Below are 19,083 nucleotides of genomic sequence, written 5' to 3'. Positions count from 1 at the left end.
TACACAGTTGACAGTGGTGGAAAAAAATGTCATAAGAAATCTGTGTTCTTTGCTGTCAGATTAATTTTGTCATAATTTTGTGTCAAGTAGAATGAAGCTTTTCCAGATGACAGGATTTTATGAGGAGCACTGGATGTTGCATAGCTCTTACATGTATTCTGTTTATTTTAAAATAGTGTGTGTGTGTGTGGTGGGGGGAGCAATTTATATAGCCATAGGCTGAATGCATAAATCCATCTTATTTTTGGCTTTTCTGAATGTTATTACCCTTGCAAGAAATACTCTCCAATTTTTACCAACACAGCCTAATACTACCTTCCTGAAGTCATTTTTAACCTCTAGAGGTACATGCAAAGAGCTAACCAGGTACCTAGGAAACTAGTGTACTTCTTAACATAAGGCCAATTTCAGGAGAAACTACAGAAAGAGGGTTCAAAGATAAGACTATTCTCTTCCTCTCTATGATCAGACAGATTCATGGTTTGCACCTTTCAAGTCACAAAGGAGAAAACAGGCTAATAGCATTTTCCTCATTTTGTGTCAGTTGAGTGGAAATAACTGAATTATAGCTTACTTGGGCTTAACCCTAAATACATTTTTAAATTCATGTAGTTAAATATGTTGTTGATCATCTGCAGATTAAGCTAAGAATGTCTGTGGTTTTCGCTAGCTTTGTCTTTTTCTTTTCTAACCATTGCATTTTTTTGAATGCTGGAGTGAAAATTCCCGGGCTTCAGAATATCGCATTGCTGAAGCTTACCGTGCCCTTCTTTCTAGGTTGCCACCAAATATGAAGTGAGTGTCTATGCTCTTAAGGACACTTTGACAAGCAGACCGGCTCAGGGAGTCGTTACAACTCTGGAGAGTGAGTAATCAAACTTTTTAGTGTTGATTAACATTCTTTATAAACAAAATCAAATAAATTTCAGAAATCAAATAAAGTGTCAAAGTTTTCTGATCTACAAAGCAAGGATGGCATCATACCTGTTGAGAAAAAATATGAATCCTTATAAGAATGACAAAATACTAGCAATGTATTATTATATATATATTATATATACATGTATAATATATATGCCTTCCTTATGTTACTACATATATTTTATATTGTGATAACAATAATTTTAACACTTGCTGAGGTATTTATAGATACCTAAAGCCAGCCTTGGAAAACACTGGCCATATCTCTAAAGCTTTTCATTTCTCAAAAAAACAGATACACGAGGTGAATATTTTCTTTTTTCCTGATTACTGGCAGCTTTTCTCTCTGGTTGCCATAGGAGAAAATCTACACATTATTAGTAATATATAAAAATGGATATATTTGGTATATAAAAAAAAATTAGTATCAAAACCTTAACTATATGAGCCAGCCAGGCACTAATACTAATCTATGGCTATCATCCCATGCAGATGTCAGCCCTCCAAGAAGGGCCCGTGTGACAGATGCTACTGAGACCACCATCACCATTAGCTGGAGAACTAAAACTGAGACGATCACCGGCTTCCAAGTTGATGCTATCCCAGCAAATGGCCAGACCCCAATTCAGAGAACCATCAGGCCAGATGTCAGAAGTTACACCATCACAGGTCTGAGAACCCACTCTTCTGACCACATTTGTTAACTGCAATTCACAACATAAATTAGCTTATTAGTTTTTCTACCACTTACACTGATTAAATTTATCTTCAGTGTTTTATGATAACCCAGCTCTATTGTTTACAACCTGTTTTCATCCTGTGATCAAAAATTTTGTCCTGTAAATGCCTGGTTTTGCTAATGTTTGCCAGAGAAAGTCCCATTCATCAAATTTGATCTTTCAGCAATGAACCCTTTCTTATGAAAAAAAAAAAATTATACAAATGCTTGAAATCCAAAAGAAACTCAGAAAGAATGTATAGTTTTTAACATTTATGTAGATTGTAAAGCAAAATTAAATTTAAAAAGGAAACAGTACTATTTCACAAAGATCAAAGTTGTTGTCAGAGAATGTTTAATATCTGGGTCAGTTTAGAACTTTTTGAGGTTTAAAGTTCTGATCCCAGTTACCAACTAGTGACCATCAGATTAAAACACAGATAATAGGTCCTCACCCCTATTTATCACCAAAATGGCCACTTTTAACACAGCATTTTTGTATTTTAAAATTTATTTTAGGAATTGTCTTTGTGTGCATCAGTGCCTTTCTTTTGATATATATATATTTCTCATGGACAGTTAACACCCATACCATGCTCTAATTTATTCAGTTTGAACCACTTTAGTGGTTTGTATAACTAGGCAATGATAGGAGGAATCATGAAAATCACAGATGAGTTTGAAAATTTTCCTAGTTAATGGAGATCAGATAAAAATCATCTCTTTACCAATTTCAGGTTTACAACCTGGTACTGACTACAAGATCCACTTGTACACCTTGAATGACAATGCCCGGAGCTCCCCTGTGGTCATCGATGCCTCCACTGGTAACTACACTTTCTACTGAAGAAATGCCCCTTTATATGTATGTATGATCAGTCATGTGGACTTGAGCAACAAAAATGAGGTTGATACTTCTGTATTAAGATCACAGTGAATCATTTTTACAGTTTATAGAATTCTTAGATTCAAGTCCATTTTTAAAGTCTAGGGAAATGAATAAATGTTTATTTTTACATAAATGTAATTTTGTTTTCTTTTAGCCATTGATGCACCATCCAACCTGCGTTTCCTGGCCACCACACCCAACTCCCTGCTGGTATCATGGCAGCCACCCCGTGCCAGGATTACTGGTTACATCATCAAGTACGAGAAGCCTGGGTCCCCTCCTAGAGAAGTGGTCCCTCGGCCCCGCCCTGGTGTCACAGAAGCTACTATTACTGGTATTGCTGCATCCATGCTACCATTTTCCTTGTTACTCTTTGGGACACACAAAGTGCTTAGCAGACTACAGCTGTGTCTTTGGTGCTCTACCATCAGATCAAGAAGCCCATTTCTGATAACTTCAGAGGGCATTGTCTACACAGGAGCTGTTAAGCGCAATACATCTCAGAAGTCATGAATTCATGAAAATGCAATAATTTCAGTACTGTCATAATGGTATTCTGGAATCTTTTTATTTGCTGTATGTTTGCCAAACACATATCAGTTCTTCCTAGAAAAAGACATTTTTCAAAGCAAACTACCAAATGCTGACACTGTTCTCTTACTCGGCAACCTAAAGAAAGATAAGCTAGAAGATTTGCCAGAGTGCCACCTCTCATGGCCTTCATTATCCAGTTTCTCAGGATAGTTCTTGAGGCAAATTGATTCTCACTCATACTGGAGAGTGTGCTTGGGATGGGGAATAAGAGATCATAGGCCTCTGGTATCATTTTTGTCCAAGAAATTAAAACTGTGTATATAGGATATCATCTTGACTTAAAATATCCTATAGAACATACAGGTACCAGGAAACACTGCTTTTTTAGAAACTTTGGAGTTAGGAAAACAGAATCAGATATGGAAGGTGTTGATTTGGATACTTCCTACCAGGACCACACAAAGAGTGAACATTCTTTCTGCAGAGCACTGTTCTGTAGTCTGACTTTTCATTGATCCTGCCACTGGGAGTGGTCTGGCCTAGGCACTAAGTAGATTCATGTATGCAGTCTGCATTGATTGCTCCTAAATGTGTATTTCGCTGGCAGTGTACAATGCTGATAGGTTTTATTGAATTCAAAGAGCAGATGAGACAACATGTTAAAAGAATACCCCAGAGAAGTTAAAGTGCTTATTCGGGTGTCAGATTTGATAGGAAGATAATTAATTTGCTAAGTGCCCATTGTATACAGAGTATTTGAGTGTTTACAGACGCAAAGCAAAGTCTCCATTGCCTTTCAAGAGGCTGGCGACCAGCTGAAGAGAGGATGCTTGCTTCAAAGATCAACTTCCATTTGATGAGCTGAGCCCACAGATGTAATGTAATGATTTGTCCTTCCATCAGGTCTGGAACCAGGAACAGAGTACACAATCCAAGTCATTGCCCTCAAGAACAATCAGAAGAGTGAGCCTTTGATTGGGAGGAAAAAGACAGGTAACGAGCACCTTCTGGGTAATGGGGAGCCGGCCATGACAAAACTAATTACAGACGATTTATCTTGCAGTGAAAAAATGCTCCGGGTTTTGATGTATTTCTCATGGAACTCTTTTTCCTCTAACAGCCTAGCATGTATGTTGTGCTTTTTGATAGCAAGAATGGCCTGACCATCTGCAGAGTTCAGTTTTATTTTTTTCCTAGCCAGTCACTATAAAGACCTTTTATTCATCTTTAGAAAGTTCAAACCAGATATTAGAATGTAAAAGCCAAGTTTCGATCATTGCTGTTGGTCTGTATATTCTTTTGGAGTTAAAAGTGTTTTTATAAAAAGAGGGGAGGGAAGAGAAAACTCTTTCTCATTTGTCTTTATTTACTATTTGGTTTCTGAAGCTTGAACTAAATAATGTCTTACTTTTTATCCAATTTCAGTTTAATTTGAATAAAATGCTTTATGCTGATAGAATTTTTAAATGAATTTTACGTTATGTGTTTTAACCTATTCTTAACATTTCAAATGATGAAAAACTACTGCACCAAACCTCTGATATTCTCATACTTCAGATGCTGATATAATTCGTCTAGATTCTAGTAATTATAACATGATTCTCAAGTGAGAAAGAGGGGAAAAAAGCCTGCATATTTCAGTTCCATTAGGCTTAATTCGAGCAGAGGCAGCTTTTATGTGGCTTAGCGTTTCAAAGCTTTGTATGATAAATTCATACTAACACTTTTTTTCCTTCTAAACTATAAAGAAAACTTTGAGAAAAATCATAAAGATTTCTTTCTGGGGGAAAAAAAGTGTTTTGTGATTTAAAAACTGCTAATTTTTCAGGAGCTTTGATTAGATTGTAAAATAGTTGTTGTTGCCTGAATTGATAATGACTTCCTGAGGCTACTTCTGGGAGCTTAACACGCTTTGCTTTTTTGGCTCTAACCTCTCTTGGCTAGATGAGCTCCCCCAGCTGGTAACCCTTCCACACCCCAATCTTCATGGACCAGAGATCTTGGATGTTCCCTCCACAGTTCAAAAGACCCCTTTCATCACCAACCCTGGGTATGACACTGGAAACGGTATTCAGCTTCCCGGCACTTCTGGTCAGCAGCCCAGTCTTGGGCAACAAATGATCTTTGAGGAGCATGGTTTTAGGCGAACCACACCGCCCACAACGGCCACCCCCGTAAGGCATAGGCCAAGACCGTATCCGCCGAATGTAAATGAGGAGATCCAAATTGGTCATGTCCCCAGGGGAGACGTAGACCATCATCTCTACCCTCACGTTGTGGGACTCAATCCAAATGCTTCTACAGGACAAGAAGCTCTCTCTCAGACAACCATCTCATGGACCCCATTCCAGGAAAGCTCTGAGTATATCATTTCATGTCATCCAGTTGGCATTGATGAAGAACCCTTACAGGTAACTCATGTTTCCTTTTACTTCTGGGACACTTGGGGGAAAAGTAAGCTAAGCTACTGAAATGACCAAAGCTCTGATGTCCAGTGACCCTACTTCTAGGACCTCTTAGAAATGTGATGTGCTTAAGTCTTGGTATTTTTTTGATTGGAGTTTAATTGCTTTACAGTGTTGTATTAGTTTCTGCTGTACAGCAAAGTGAATCAGCTATATGTATACATTTATCCCTTAAAGTCCTGATTTTTTTTTTTTTTTTAATCTCAAGATGACTCTACTAAGAGATGTACCAGACAGTGTCATTAGCTTTCATTTAGTGGAGAGAATAAAATTACTTCTGTTACTCTCAATTGTTTGAGGTTCCACAGTAATATAGACAAAGAAATGATCTTAGAAGAGAGAGAGAGATCTTGCCTGAATTGACTTTTGTTTAGGAAGGGCTCAAATGCTATCATTATGGTTTGTCTTTGAAGAATCAAATCCCATTATCTACCATATGTCAAAGGAGAAAGACCTTGGCTGAAGCTGTGCCTATAAGTGATTGATTCGCTCACTGAAATTTCTCTTCTTTAATTTGTTTTGCTGATACCAGTTTTTACTGTTTTCTTAGTTTTAGAAAGTGGCAAAATTTTAAAAACTGAAGACTTATGAGCTTAGAAATAGGAGTTTGAGGATTTGCCCCTCAAACAAAGTGTTTGAAGGACCCCATGTTGGAGTCAGATGCCACTTGGTGGGATGAATGTCCCTCACATAGCACAGTGTCCCCCTTTTATGTGAGGGGGGATGGCCCGGGCTTCTGCTTGCCCAGACTTGCAGCTAAAGTAGAGCGAAAATGAGGCTGTCTCTAGAATTAGTGAGGGTTCCTGGTAACTATGGTGCTCACAGGGTAGGTAGATTTGGGGCAGGAAAATCCGGCAGATAGAAACGACCCCTCACTTAAGTTCCATTTCACTCCCTGATTGGTTGGGACCTTTGCACTCTCCATTTTTATTTGTCTGCCTTTGCTTGTTTACACAGTAGGGGTTATTGAGAAAAGAATAGGGGAAGTCGTGTCAATTCCTCACTGTAACACTTTCTCCCCCGCTTTGGATGTGCTAATCATTGCAGTTCCGAGTTCCTGGAACCTCTGCTAGTGCCACCTTGACGGGCCTCACCAGAGGGGCCACCTACAACATCATAGTGGAGGCAGTAAAAGACCAGCAGAGGCAGAAGGTTCGCGAGGAGGTGGTTACCGTGGGCAATTCTGGTATGTGAATGTCCAGGTTATTCGGGCACACTGTGGACCAGCCCAGTGATGCTTCTTCAAGCAACTGTTCTTTTCCCGTTTTTGTCTTTTGACTTTGGGAAATAATTCCGTGAAGAAAATGAGCAACTTTAAATTCCATCCTTTTTCCCTCAAAGTATCCTAGTATGTTTGTAAAATAAATAAGAAAGAGTCTCAAACATGATTTGGTGATAGGCCTGGAAGGGACTTCAAATATTGTTTAGTCCAACACTCTGAGTTCCAGCTGTAAGTACCGGGTGTGACACAGGACACAAGTCTCCAGATCTCTATTGCCAGACCCTCTTCATCTTACTAGGTTGCTGCTCCTGAGTAATGTTTAAGTACTGAAACGATTAAAAGTGAAAGTGTTACTCACTTCAGTCATGTCTGACTCTTTGCAAGTCCATGGGCTGTAGCCCGCCTGGCTCCTCTGTCCGTGGAATTCTCCAGGCAAGCATACTGGAGTGGGTTTCCATTCCCTTCTCCAGGGGATCTTCCCAACCCAGGGATTGAACCTGGGACCCAGGTCTCCCATATTGCAGGCAGATTCTTTACCATCTGAGCTACCAGGGAAGTCCTGGTGATTACCTGTAAAGGAAATTCCTTATCTGCATATATATATCAGTGCCTGTTGGGTTTTGTTCCTGATGTAAAATGCTACCAACATAGCCCATTTCTGTCCAAAGAGCTCCCTTATTCCCACATTATTTCATGATTGTGTATATATGCTCAGTTACTCACTTGTGTCTGACTCTTTGTGACCCCATGGACTGTAGTCCATCAAGCTCCTCTGTCCATGGGATTTCCCAGGCAAGAATACTAGGGGCTCTGACTCAGGGATTAATTGAACCTGCATCTCATGTGTTGGCAGGCAGATTCTAGCTGATATTTCATGATTATAGAGGCCCAAACCTGCAATAGAGGTTAAATGGTCATTGATTCTTCTTTATAGCACCTGGATATTTGTTTGTTTTCGTTTTTTGGCCATGCCTTGTGGCTTGCAGGATCTTAGTTCCCTGACCAGGGATTGAACCCAGGCCATGGCAGTGGAAGTGCCAAGGCCTAACTACTGGACTACTGGGGAATTCCCTAGAAAGTCCTTTTAAACCAGTAGTGTATCAGCTAGCTTTTCAAACTGTGACAGCTAAAGATTCGCCAGAAACATGAAATAGAGAAATAATCAGAACCATGAATCTTCCCACCGGAGAGTTCTCTGTTTCCTAACCCTAAATTCTATCTGCCCAGTGATAGGTTTTATTCCTATGGCCAGATACTTAACCTCAGCCTTCTTTCTCATTTGATAGATCACTGTGTTCTTTTACATATAAACTCCTCTGAATTAGCAGTTGAATTTTTTTTTGGGGGGGTCGTGGATGATTTTATGCTTATTGAATTATATATCCATTTAATGCACACCTTTTGCTTCGTGTGGTTTTGCTAGTAGAATGCCACGTGAAAGGAATTTTCAAGAGCACAAAGGACTTTGTGCTTTTTCCTCATCGTTTTTTAAAAAGATTCCATCTCCAAAACTTTACTTCTGGTTATTTTTAGGAGGGTTATTGAAACCCTCTTAGTTTAAGTTCCTTCCATTTTTCCTTCCGACTCATTACCAACAGCAATATTCTGCATTCTAGCCAGGTTCTCCCAGCTCTGAGACATTACAGATGTCTTAGTTTTAACAAAACTCTTATTTTCTTCCAGTTTGATCCCTTTCAAAATATTAGGCACTTCAAATATTATTGCTTTTGAGTTTTTTGTTTTTGCACTGTGAAAAGAAATGTACGCAGTGGTATTCAAAGTCACAGAAGTTAGTTTATTTAATTTTTAGAGACTGAATTGAAGCATGCTTTATTTGCATAGATTATTTTAAAATCAGCTTTCACAAAACATAAAAGACTGGATCTTAGACAACATGAAGAGATTCCATTAGTGATTCCTAAGTCACTGATATTCCACTATTTCCTTTTACTTGGAACAGTTGGGTTTATTGATAAAAGTAAAGCAGTCTGACCATTATGACAATAATGTACAAAATCTAGGCTTTTTGCACGATTATGCAAAGCATGCAGTGAAAGTGACTATCACATTTATGTGATTACATTTTAATGGTATATAAAATTGCTATGACTTTTCCATTAAAAGCAAAAGGCGCCCTCTAATAATTACTCTTTATTTGGTGAGCATGTTCTAAGTGTTGGCAATAGGCCAGTACCTGGAATTCATGATCGCATGTGATCTTCACAAGATCCTCAGCAGGAGGAAGTATTTTTATTATTATCCCCACATTACCAAGGAAGGAAAAAAGGCAGAGAAACATTATATTACTAGCTTAAGGTCACTCAGATACTGATGGAGAGGAATTTCCAGCATTTGCACCCCATGAAGTTCTTAATTGCCTCACGATCTGTTCCATGTTCTATGAATTATATTAACCAGAAATGATGTAGTTTTTTTTTTTTAGAACTGAGGGCAAAAATGGAAGATGGACTCCTTTTAAGAGGCTGTGGCAAGTGTTGACCAGCAAAATCTAAGCATTGTTCATTAGAGCAGCTGATGCACTGATGGAACACTGAGTGCTTCTTAATGCTGCTGGGATTTTTGGTTTAGAATAAGTCATCATATACGATAATTTGGTTTTCTTCTTATGGTCCAGAGCTATAATAAAATGTCTTTTTTCCTTCTCTCTTTCTTCCTGTAGTTGACCAGGGCCTGAGTCAGCCCACAGATGACTCCTGCTTCGACCCCTACACGGTCTCCCATTATGCCATTGGAGAGGAGTGGGAGCGATTGTCTGATTCTGGCTTTAAACTCTCGTGCCAGTGCTTAGGCTTTGGCAGTGGTCATTTCAGATGCGATTCATCTAGTGAGTAGCTTGCTTTGTCCATCTCTTGCAGTTCCATGCAATCGCACAGTGTGCCAGGAAGCATGTTTGGCAGACAAGCCTCTTCCAAACATGAAGCAAATGAAGGGACATTGCTTGACTCAAAGTAACATTTTGCATCATATAAAAATGATGGGAAATTTTACTTGTTGAATATGGCTTCATCTCAAAGGTTGTATTTCAATATGACTATTAAACATTAATTTGCAATGGTAATATGATTTTTTAAGTTTTCTTGTTAAAATAAATGAATAAAGTCAGGCTTAATGAGTCAAGTCTAATGAAGGGTAGCAGAGACACAAAGAAACCTCAAATCTCTGAATCTTTAGTGTTTAGCATGGTAAGAGATGAACATTTATACTCACAAACACTCTGTTTCAGTTCAAACCAAATACACACATATCATAGTATATACACACACTTAACTCTTTCACATCTCCTGTACACAGATATCATACATACACATACACACATTGGATAGCTTGAACCTTGCCAAGTAATCTAGAGAGTAAAGATTATCCATTTGTAGATAGTCAAGAATCAACTTCAGTTGAAAAATATTTGATTTTTAATTAAGAGAGATTTTAATATTTTAAAATATGTTTTAGTTAAAATAATTCTAGGAGTTGCTTATCGTGCTTTGAGATTTAGTATTAGCATTTATGTCTTTGTTTTTAGGAGATGTGATTATGATTGAAAACTGGTTTATTTTTATAGGTTTTAACCATTATGCCTTATAACAAGCCTCCTACATACACATACAAAAATTGTATTCTGGAAAATACAACATAATAGAGTTTTTAAAGATTTTCAGAGTATTTTACTTATGTATTTGAAACAGTTTAATTCAAACTGAAATATAAAAACAACTAATTTTTTCAATGCAGAACTACTATGCTTGACCGTTTGAAAATGGAAAGAGCTGTGTAAGTGTCGTACTGCTGTTTAGGACTTGGAAGCTTTAACACTTGGTATCAATTGGGTGGTTTTTAATTTCTGAAACTGAATTGTTTTTAAGTCTATGTATTTATTACCTATGTAAGTACTTAGGCACAGTTATGAGAGTAGAGCTGTAAGCTGATTTATGTGATTCTTTGGCTCAACTTCCATATTTTTTTCCTTGATGTCATAATTATTGAATAACATTTTTAAAGTTTTAGGAATGACTGACTTGTTGATAAAATAGAAGTTGTGTATGTTATACAAACTTCTGAAGTTTGTTTTTAGTATAAACTTTGAAGATTAAAAAGTCATCTTTTATGTATAGAAGTTAAAGAATATATAACTGTGAATTTTAGATATTCCTTGGAACCAGTTTTATTTGTAGGAATGACAACCATTGATTTATCATTACTTTTGTTTTTATTTTGATATTTAGGTTTATTCTTTCACTTTTCATATTTATAAGAAGCCAACCGATCTTTGCTTTTTGGTTAATTGAACTTTGCACCCAGGATCTCTGCGAAAGTGACTTTTCATCTATGATCTATTCCTAAAAACCTACTCAAATCCTAGTTTAGCCTTCCCAATTTTAAATCTTAATAGGGAGAAGTCAAATGAAGGTCGTTGACTATTCTCGTGAAATGATTATGATGGAATAAATTGGTTCTTAAGATGTCTGAGAAAATGTTAAGCTGCAAAGATAATATTTTAAAATCCAACCAAAAAAGTGGCTTGTCAGAGGAATCGTGACCTTCAACTTTCCTTACTACTCCTTCCAGATACAGGGCTTTGAAAATCTGGGGGCATGTCCCCTTTCACTCAGCATCGTATGAGTCGGAAATGCCAATAACTCCTTGCCTCTGATTTTCCCCACCTCCCAGAATGGTGCCATGACAATGGAGTGAACTACAAGATTGGAGAGAAGTGGGATCGTCAGGGAGAGAATGGCCAGATGATGAGCTGCACGTGTCTTGGAAATGGAAAAGGAGAATTCAAGTGTGATCCTCGTACGTTGCCACAGATCATTTTTAGTGCCTATTGAATACTCCTGCTTTTCATTACTAAGCTGTAACTCTCATCCCTGGAAATGATTGACTTTAGATCTTCTTGAGGAGTGAACAGTGGGTTTGTTAATCTTTTGATTTGGCAAAGCAGAGATAGGCTTCAAAAATGAGCCATGATTTAATGTTATCGTAGGGCGCTTTAGCACTTCTCCGACCTGAGTATTTTGACTATAATCTGCAGTGAAATGTTACAAGAAAGCTTTATAAGTCTTTGGATTCAACTTTTAAAATATGCTCTCTGTCTTGGTATTGAACTTTTTCTAGTTCATTATATCTGGTCTTTGGAAATACTGCCCTAAGATCTGTACAGCAGTACCTCTTGTACGGATGATTCCTATTAACATGTGGAATGTGGGCTGTGATGATACAAACTTAGGAAAAAAACAGAACCCACCCTCATAGAAGGATCAAGTCTGTATTACTGTTATCGGTCTGTAAACACTTCTGACTTGTGTGTCTGTGTAGATGAGGCCACGTGCTATGACGATGGGAAGACGTACCATGTGGGAGAACAGTGGCAGAAGGAATATCTTGGTGCCATTTGCTCCTGCACATGCTTTGGAGGCCAGCGGGTAAGACCAGATAGTCCAGGCTCCTTGCTATTTAGATGAGGGGGGAGGTTTCTGTGCTAATGATTAAGAGTTACCCTTCCTATGGGTGCCCATTTCCTGTTGGCACATAAGACTACCGCATACCCCTTTCCAGTTCTCCCCTTTCTTGGCAACCTCAGCCTCTCCCCTACACCTTCTATTCTCAGACTGCCTCCGTTCTTCAGCAACTAAAGTGTTAAATGTTTGGGGAGCACTAGGCCTCCTGCTCCATTCTGATGGGCAGGTGCCCTTTGACACTGCTGTTAAATATTCTGAATAATACCCAGATCTTAGAAAATATCACTTCTTTATATCCTCCCTTAATCCCAAATAGATGCCTACCATAGGTCGGGTGTTGTGCTCAGGAATATGGGACAAATAAAAAGAGTAAAAGATGGTCCTGGATCTTAACAACACAGTTGGAGGCATTAAATTAAATTAGCGTACACTGAAAGTCGGGCTGAGTAAGTCAGGTTCTGAGTGGGTCTGACAAATCCAACTCCCAGGTAGGCTGATGTCAGCAGGCAAGGTTTGGTGGAAAAGAGAATCATGAACTGGCTGGGGTTTAGGATGAGCAAATTGTGGTTGAGGCAGCAGGGAAGCAGAGAGAGCACACCTCCTGGGATGGCAAGGAGCTGGCACAGATGGGCTCTGGGGAAATCACCCTCTGCCTGTTGTCAGTGGTAAGACATTGAATGGGAAGAAGTGGGGGCCACTTACGGAGGGCCTTGCAAGGCCATTATTTATGCCAGTACTTCTCAACCATTTCTAATCTGTCTTACTTCAGTATAACAAAAAAGTCCTGTTCTTTCCTCTAATCCAAAGTCCTGTTCTTTCCTCTAATCTTCGAAATCTCAAAATAAAATGCCTTTGTAACTCACATAAAAGCAATGGAACATAACATTGCTTTATTTTCAATGAAAACATACCCTCCCCAATAGCTTTTTCAAATTCTGGTACCTCAAGAACATGCTCACACTCCTGGGTAGGACTCACCAGTTGATGCCTTTGGTATTAGCCAGTTGCAGGTGCCCAAGAAGAAAGGGAACGTGATGGAAGGTGGGTTTTTTTTTTTTTTTAAGGAAAATTAAACTGGCAGCAGGGAAGGGTCATCAGGAGTCTGGCTGAGGGCAGCCCCGGAAGCTACTCTGATCTTATCCCACCACTTGTAGTTGGGTAGAGGGGAAGTTTCAGTCTCTTATTAACTTGTATAAAGATCACAGAACCTAGTCATTTCTAGTCATGTGCTCATTGTATAAATGGGTGCTGGTGAGTGAATTTGTTGTGCAGTTTTGGTCTCACTTTAGACTCTGTCTCTTGATTTATGCACATAAAATCTTTCATGTGTGACACCTGTTCTAAAGCAAAGTGCTAAATGAAACACTAGAGACAGGACTGGGTACTATTACATCATTTATATGAAAGCAAGATTCATTGATTCTATAATACGTATTTACCTGAATTGTCTTGGTAATGTATTATGGGAATATGCTTTTAAATGGAAAAATACTTCTGAAATATTTAACTGGCAATATAAAAAAGAAAGTGATCGTATTATTTAGGTTTCTTTGGGTTATAAGAAAAAAAGCCCAACTCAGGTTAATTTAGGCAAAAGGCAGCTCACTTGACTGGAAAGTCCCAGGACCTTCCAGTGAAAGAACATGACTGGTATTCACCCAGCTGGGTGGCAAGTCACTGTGTGATTTTCAGGCTCCTCACAGCCAGTCATTTATCTGGGTCTCTTTACCCTTACCTGTAAAATAAGGGTGTCTGTCCAAGTGATCTTACGTCCTTTTTAAAAGCCCTGCTGCTGCTGCTGCTGCTAAGTCGCTTCAGTCGTGTCTGACTCTGTGCGACCCCATAGATGGCAGCCCACCAGGCTCCCTCATCCCTGGGATTCTCCAGGCAAGAACACTGGAGTGGGTTGCCATTTCCTTCTCCAATGCACGAAAGTGAAAAGTGAAGGTGAAGTCAGTCAGTGGTTTTCTACTCTTAGCGACCCCATGGACTGCAGCCTACCAGGCTCCTCCATCCATGGGATTTTCCAGGCAAGAGTACTGGAGTGGGTTTAAAAGCCCTAGGACTCTAGGAAAACCTCTCCCTTCATCTAGTGTGGAAAGCTTATTAAGAAAGGAGTGGAATGAGCCTTACCAGATGGTTCCCAGGTGGTGCTAATGGTAAAGAACCCACCTACCAATGCAGGAGACATGAGAGACATGGATTCGATCTCTGGGTTGGGAAGATCCCCTGGAGAAGGAAATGGCAGTCTACACCGGTATTCTTGCCTGGAGAATCCCATGGACAGAGGAGCCTGGTGGCTGTAGTCCATAGGGTCACAAAGAGTCTGAAGTGACCTAGCATACATGGGAGTTTACAGGACATTTCAAGAAAAAGGAAAAGCATAAACAAAGGCAGCTGTACAATCGTGAGAAGCTAGCCAGAATGTATTCTCTGAGTTATAAATGCATGAAATCATCACCAACACTTCCTTTGTGATAAATTGCGTGTATTCTGCCAGCTTGAGCACTGAAATTCTTCTTCGACACAAGCACTAAATTGCAATCTTCTTGTGTTATCCTAAACCTCTTCTAAATGCCTCTGCTCTCAGGGCTGGCGCTGTGACAACTGTCGCAGACCTGGGGCTGAACCGGGTAACGAAGGCTCCACTGCCCACTCCTACAACCAGTATTCCCAGAGATACCATCAGAGAACAAACACTGTAAGTACATTGGCGCCCTGCACGTTTCTCCTTAATAGGCAATTAGGCATGTAGTAGGGAGTCTCTTTCCATAGGTACCTTTCTTCTTAATGAACCACATTTTTAAAAGCTCTTTTACATGACCTAAGAGGAGAATACTGTATCCTGTAATATAATGTGGGTTCTCTTGAGCATCTCCTGTTGCCCAGTGTATAGCTCAAGTGATTAAAGCTAGAAGTATTCTCCCATCTATAAGTAACTGTCAGAGAAGCCACCCTTCCCCTTTTTTCTTCTGTAGGCTTTACAGTATTTGCTGTTGATTTTTCTTCTCTCTTCTATTTTCACAGAATGTCAACTGCCCAATTGAGTGCTTCATGCCTTTGGATGTACAGGCTGACAGAGAAGATTCCCGAGAGTAATATTTCCAACCCAGAGAAACAAGCGTGGATCTCTGCCAAGGTCCATCCAAACTGGAGTGGTGTTCGCAGACCCCATGTTAATGTGTTCCTTTCTTAAGCCCTTTGCTCTGGAGTAACTTCTCCAGCTTCAGCTCAACTCACAGCTTCTCCAAGCATCACCCTGGGAGTGTTTTGAGACTTTTCTCATACATGGGAGCAGTAGGTTATCTATTCTTCAAAATATTCCATGCCGATCAGTATTTTAAATGAAGTGATTCTAACTTGTGATTTGGATTGGGATCCATAGGGAAGCACATGCACCAACCAAGATACAAAATGTCTTGAAATGATATTACCAAAATTTTAAGTAGGAAAGTTACCTGAACACTTCTGCTTCCACTTAACTGACTGGCCCGCAATATTGTAGGAACAGCATGTCCTTTGTACTGTGGTATTCAGAACAGCTACAGTACTCACTTTTTCCAAATGATTCTAGTAATTGCCTAGAAATATCTTTTTCTTACCTGTTATTTATCAATTTTTCCCAGTATTTTTATATGGAAAAAAAATTGTACTGAAGATACTTAGTATGCAGTTGATAAGAGGAATCTGGTCTAATTATGGTTGGTGATTATTTTTTATACTGTATGTGCCAAAGCTTTACTACTGTGGAAAGACAACTGTTTAATAAAAGATTTACATTCCATCACTTGAATATTGTGTCTTCTTTTTTACATAAAGAAATTGGCGAGAGGTGGGGTGGGAGGGCCGGATTTCCCTGGTGGTCTAGTGGCCAAGAATCTGCCTTCCAATGCACGGGAGACAGGTTTGATCCCTGGGTGGGAAACTAAGAGGCCACGTGCCACGGGGCAACTAAGCCCCTGTGCCGAAACAAAAGATCCTGCTGCTGCAACCAAGACCCGATGCAGCCGAAAAGAAAGAACTTCAGGGGGAAGATAAAGATTCCTCCTAAATGTTTTTTTTTCTTTGTTACTCAGCAAACATTTGAAAACTTATGTACATGGCTCTAAATTTTGGTGATCTAAGGTGCCTCGTAGAGAAGGCGATGGCACCCCACTCGAGCACTCTTGCCTGGAAAATCCCATGGATGGAGGAGCCTGGTAGGCTGCAGTCCATGGGGTCGCTAAGAGTTGGACACGACTGAGCAATTTCACTTTCACTTTTCACTTTCCTGCATTGGAGAAGGAAATGGCAACCCACTGCAATGTTCTTGCCTGGAGAATCCCAGGGATGGGGGAGCCTGGTGGGCTGCCGTCTATGGGGTTGCACAGAGTCAGACACGACTGAAGCGACTTAGCAAGCAAGCAAGCAAGGTGCCTCATCAGAGAAGGCAATGGCACCCCACTCCAGTACTCTTGCCTGGAAAATCCTATGGGCGGAGGAGCCTGGTAGGCTGCAGTCCATGGGGTCGCTAAGAGTCGGACACGACTGAAGTGACTTAGCAGCAGCAGCAGCAAGGTGCCTCATTAGCACAGTAGGTAGTGCGTCAGTCTCATAGATTCTGGTGATTTAAATACACGATTTGCTAAGTCTGTCAGTCCCTAAACCCAGATTCGGTCTTGTCATTTTATCTCTTCCAGATAATTTTATATTTTCCACTTTACCACATTTAGGTGGATTCAAATACTTATTTAACTTGCTAGTTAGCTCCTCAGAAGTATAATCGAAATAACCTTTTCACTATTCTTATCTAACCATTATAATTCTCTCCTCTTTCCCACTTCCTTTCTTCCCTTCATTAAATAAACATCTGTTCAAAGAGGGAATATAAGGGAAAGAAAAAGATGAGTGAGGTGTTCAAACTACTTAAATCATATGGCCTAGAGGAGTCTAATCTTAGGGAAGCACTGTGGTGTAATAACCTCAATCCAACTTGCCTTAATTACTGCTACCTGACCCTGAAGTGCCCAGATGAAGAGTTTGCATAGTCCTGGTCTGGAAAGGCTGTTTCTTTTCAGTTTAACTTTGAGGAACCACAAAACTTTTGAGATTATATCTAGCATCTAGAATAGTAAAACAGCAGCACTGGAAATAAATTAGTAAATAGTAAAAGATTAGTAATTCATAATATACAAGACATGGAAAATACTTTTTAATACACCATTGTGCAATGAAAGAAACTATTTCAAGAAACACCTGGCAATGAATATTAAGACTAAATACAGAAAGAGATTTTCTCAGGGTTCATTTGTTTAAAAAACCAAAACCTCATGTTGGAACAGGTTTATAGTATAGTTTACAAAGTTCCTTGCCATTTAGCATCTCATTTGGGAGAGGTCTTATGGTCTAATTTTACAGAGACTACAGCTCAGATGAGTCCTAAGCAGGATACAGACCCCACACTTCTGTTAGCATCACTAAATGTACAGCTTTGTCAAGCTAGTAGTTACCAAGATAGCTGTACTGTACATGTGAAAGATAAGAAAAATCATTTAGGAAGAACAGATTACAGTGATATTAAATGACTGTCCCACATAATGTGAGTCATCAGTGCTTATGGAGAGAGGATGTGACCCAGAACAAATCTACTCACGGTGTAAGGGGAAACCCTACTGTAGACTTGCTAAAGAGAAAGTGGCTGTTGCCTCCATCTTTAAGGTGAAGAGGCCCACTAGTGAAAGTCTGCACCTCAGCTCCATCCTGTTGAAAAATCTTTGCATTTAAAAACATAAGGAGGAGGGTTCCCTAGTCCAGTGGTTGAGAATCTGCCTTGCAAAGCAGGGTACATGGGTTCGATCCCTGGTCCAGGAAGATCCCACATACTGCAGAACAAGGAAGTCCCCACGCCACAACTACTGAGCCTGTGAACTACAACTGCTGAAGCCCATGCACCCTAAAGTCCGTGCTCCACAAGGAAAGCCACCCCAGAGAGAAGCCCAAGCACCTCAACTAGAGAGTAGCCCCCCACTCTCTGCAACTAGAAAGACTGAGTGCAGACAAATAAATAAATTACTTAAAAAAAAAAAAGGATGGACTTCCCTACCTGTGCAGTGGGTAAGACTCCACACTCCCACTGCAGGAGGTGCAGGTTCAATCCCTGGCCAGGGAACTAAGATCTGATATGCCACTTGGCATGGTCAAAAAAAAAAAAAAAAAGAACGAGTTGAGACTGACTTGGCTTTAAACTACTTATCTAATCACAAGCCTAAAACTATTTTCCCCAATGTGCATTTAGGTAAATCCAACTGGACTATATTAATTAAATGCACAGTGAGCCTGTCAACAACTTGCACACTGAAATATAAAACCTGCAAGTTTCACATTTAAGATTAAAAAAAGTACCACCTTTCCAAAATGCCTGCTAGAGTCTCAAAAGCAATATACCAAACTTACAAATGAAGTTATTTCAATAGTCCATTCTGAAAAGAAAAACATCTATTTCTGCTTTATTGACTATGCCAAAGCCTTTGACTGTGCGGATCACAATAAAGTGTGGAAAATTCTGAAAGAGATGGGAATACCAGACCACCTGACCTGCCTCTTGAGAAATCTGTATGCAGGTCAGGAAGCAACAGTTAGAACTGGACATGGAACAACAGACTGGTTCCAAATAGGAAAAGGAGTACGTCAAGGCTGTATATTTTCATCCTGCTTATTTACCTTCTATGCAGAGTACATCATGAGAAACGTTGGACTGGAAGAAACACAAGCTGGAATCGAGACTGCTGGGAGAAATATCAATAACCTCAGATATGCAGATGACACCACCCTTATGGCAGAAAGTGAAGAGGAACTCAAAAGCCTCTTGATGAAAGTGA

General features: G+C 39.7%; 1 protein-coding gene across 6 annotated transcripts in view; it reads left to right on the top strand.

Annotated features, from left to right (window-relative positions):
• Window positions 1–16,019, top strand: part of FN1 (fibronectin 1) — a 70,323-nt gene extending 54,304 nt beyond the window's left edge. For 3 of the 6 annotated variants that reach the window (XM_010861146.1, XM_010861150.1, XM_010861149.1), the window contains 11 exons: window positions 1,414–1,590; window positions 2,377–2,466; window positions 2,683–2,862; window positions 3,966–4,055; window positions 5,007–5,473; window positions 6,575–6,713; window positions 9,430–9,594; window positions 11,436–11,561; window positions 12,084–12,190; window positions 14,817–14,927; window positions 15,254–16,019. In XM_010861146.1, coding sequence (XP_010859448.1) covers window positions 1,414–1,590; window positions 2,377–2,466; window positions 2,683–2,862; window positions 3,966–4,055; window positions 5,007–5,473; window positions 6,575–6,713; window positions 9,430–9,594; window positions 11,436–11,561; window positions 12,084–12,190; window positions 14,817–14,927; window positions 15,254–15,325 — 1,724 coding nt within the window. In that variant the 3' untranslated portion in view covers window positions 15,326–16,019. The remainder of the gene's footprint in view (window positions 1–1,413; window positions 1,591–2,376; window positions 2,467–2,682; window positions 2,863–3,965; window positions 4,056–5,006; window positions 5,474–6,574; window positions 6,714–9,429; window positions 9,595–11,435; window positions 11,562–12,083; window positions 12,191–14,816; window positions 14,928–15,253) is intronic. The other 3 variants (XM_010861147.1, XM_010861151.1, XM_010861148.1) reach the window with 2 other exon arrangements.
• Window positions 16,020–19,083: the final 3,064 nt, after the last annotated feature.

Source organism: Bison bison, unplaced genomic scaffold (genome assembly GCF_000754665.1).
Source record: "Bison bison bison isolate TAMUID 2011002044 unplaced genomic scaffold, Bison_UMD1.0 scf7180017864471, whole genome shotgun sequence".
Classification (NCBI taxonomy): domain Eukaryota; kingdom Metazoa; phylum Chordata; class Mammalia; order Artiodactyla; family Bovidae; genus Bison; species Bison bison.
The sequence above is the reverse complement of the archived record's forward strand: the minus strand, read 5'-3'. Positions and strand labels throughout refer to the sequence as shown.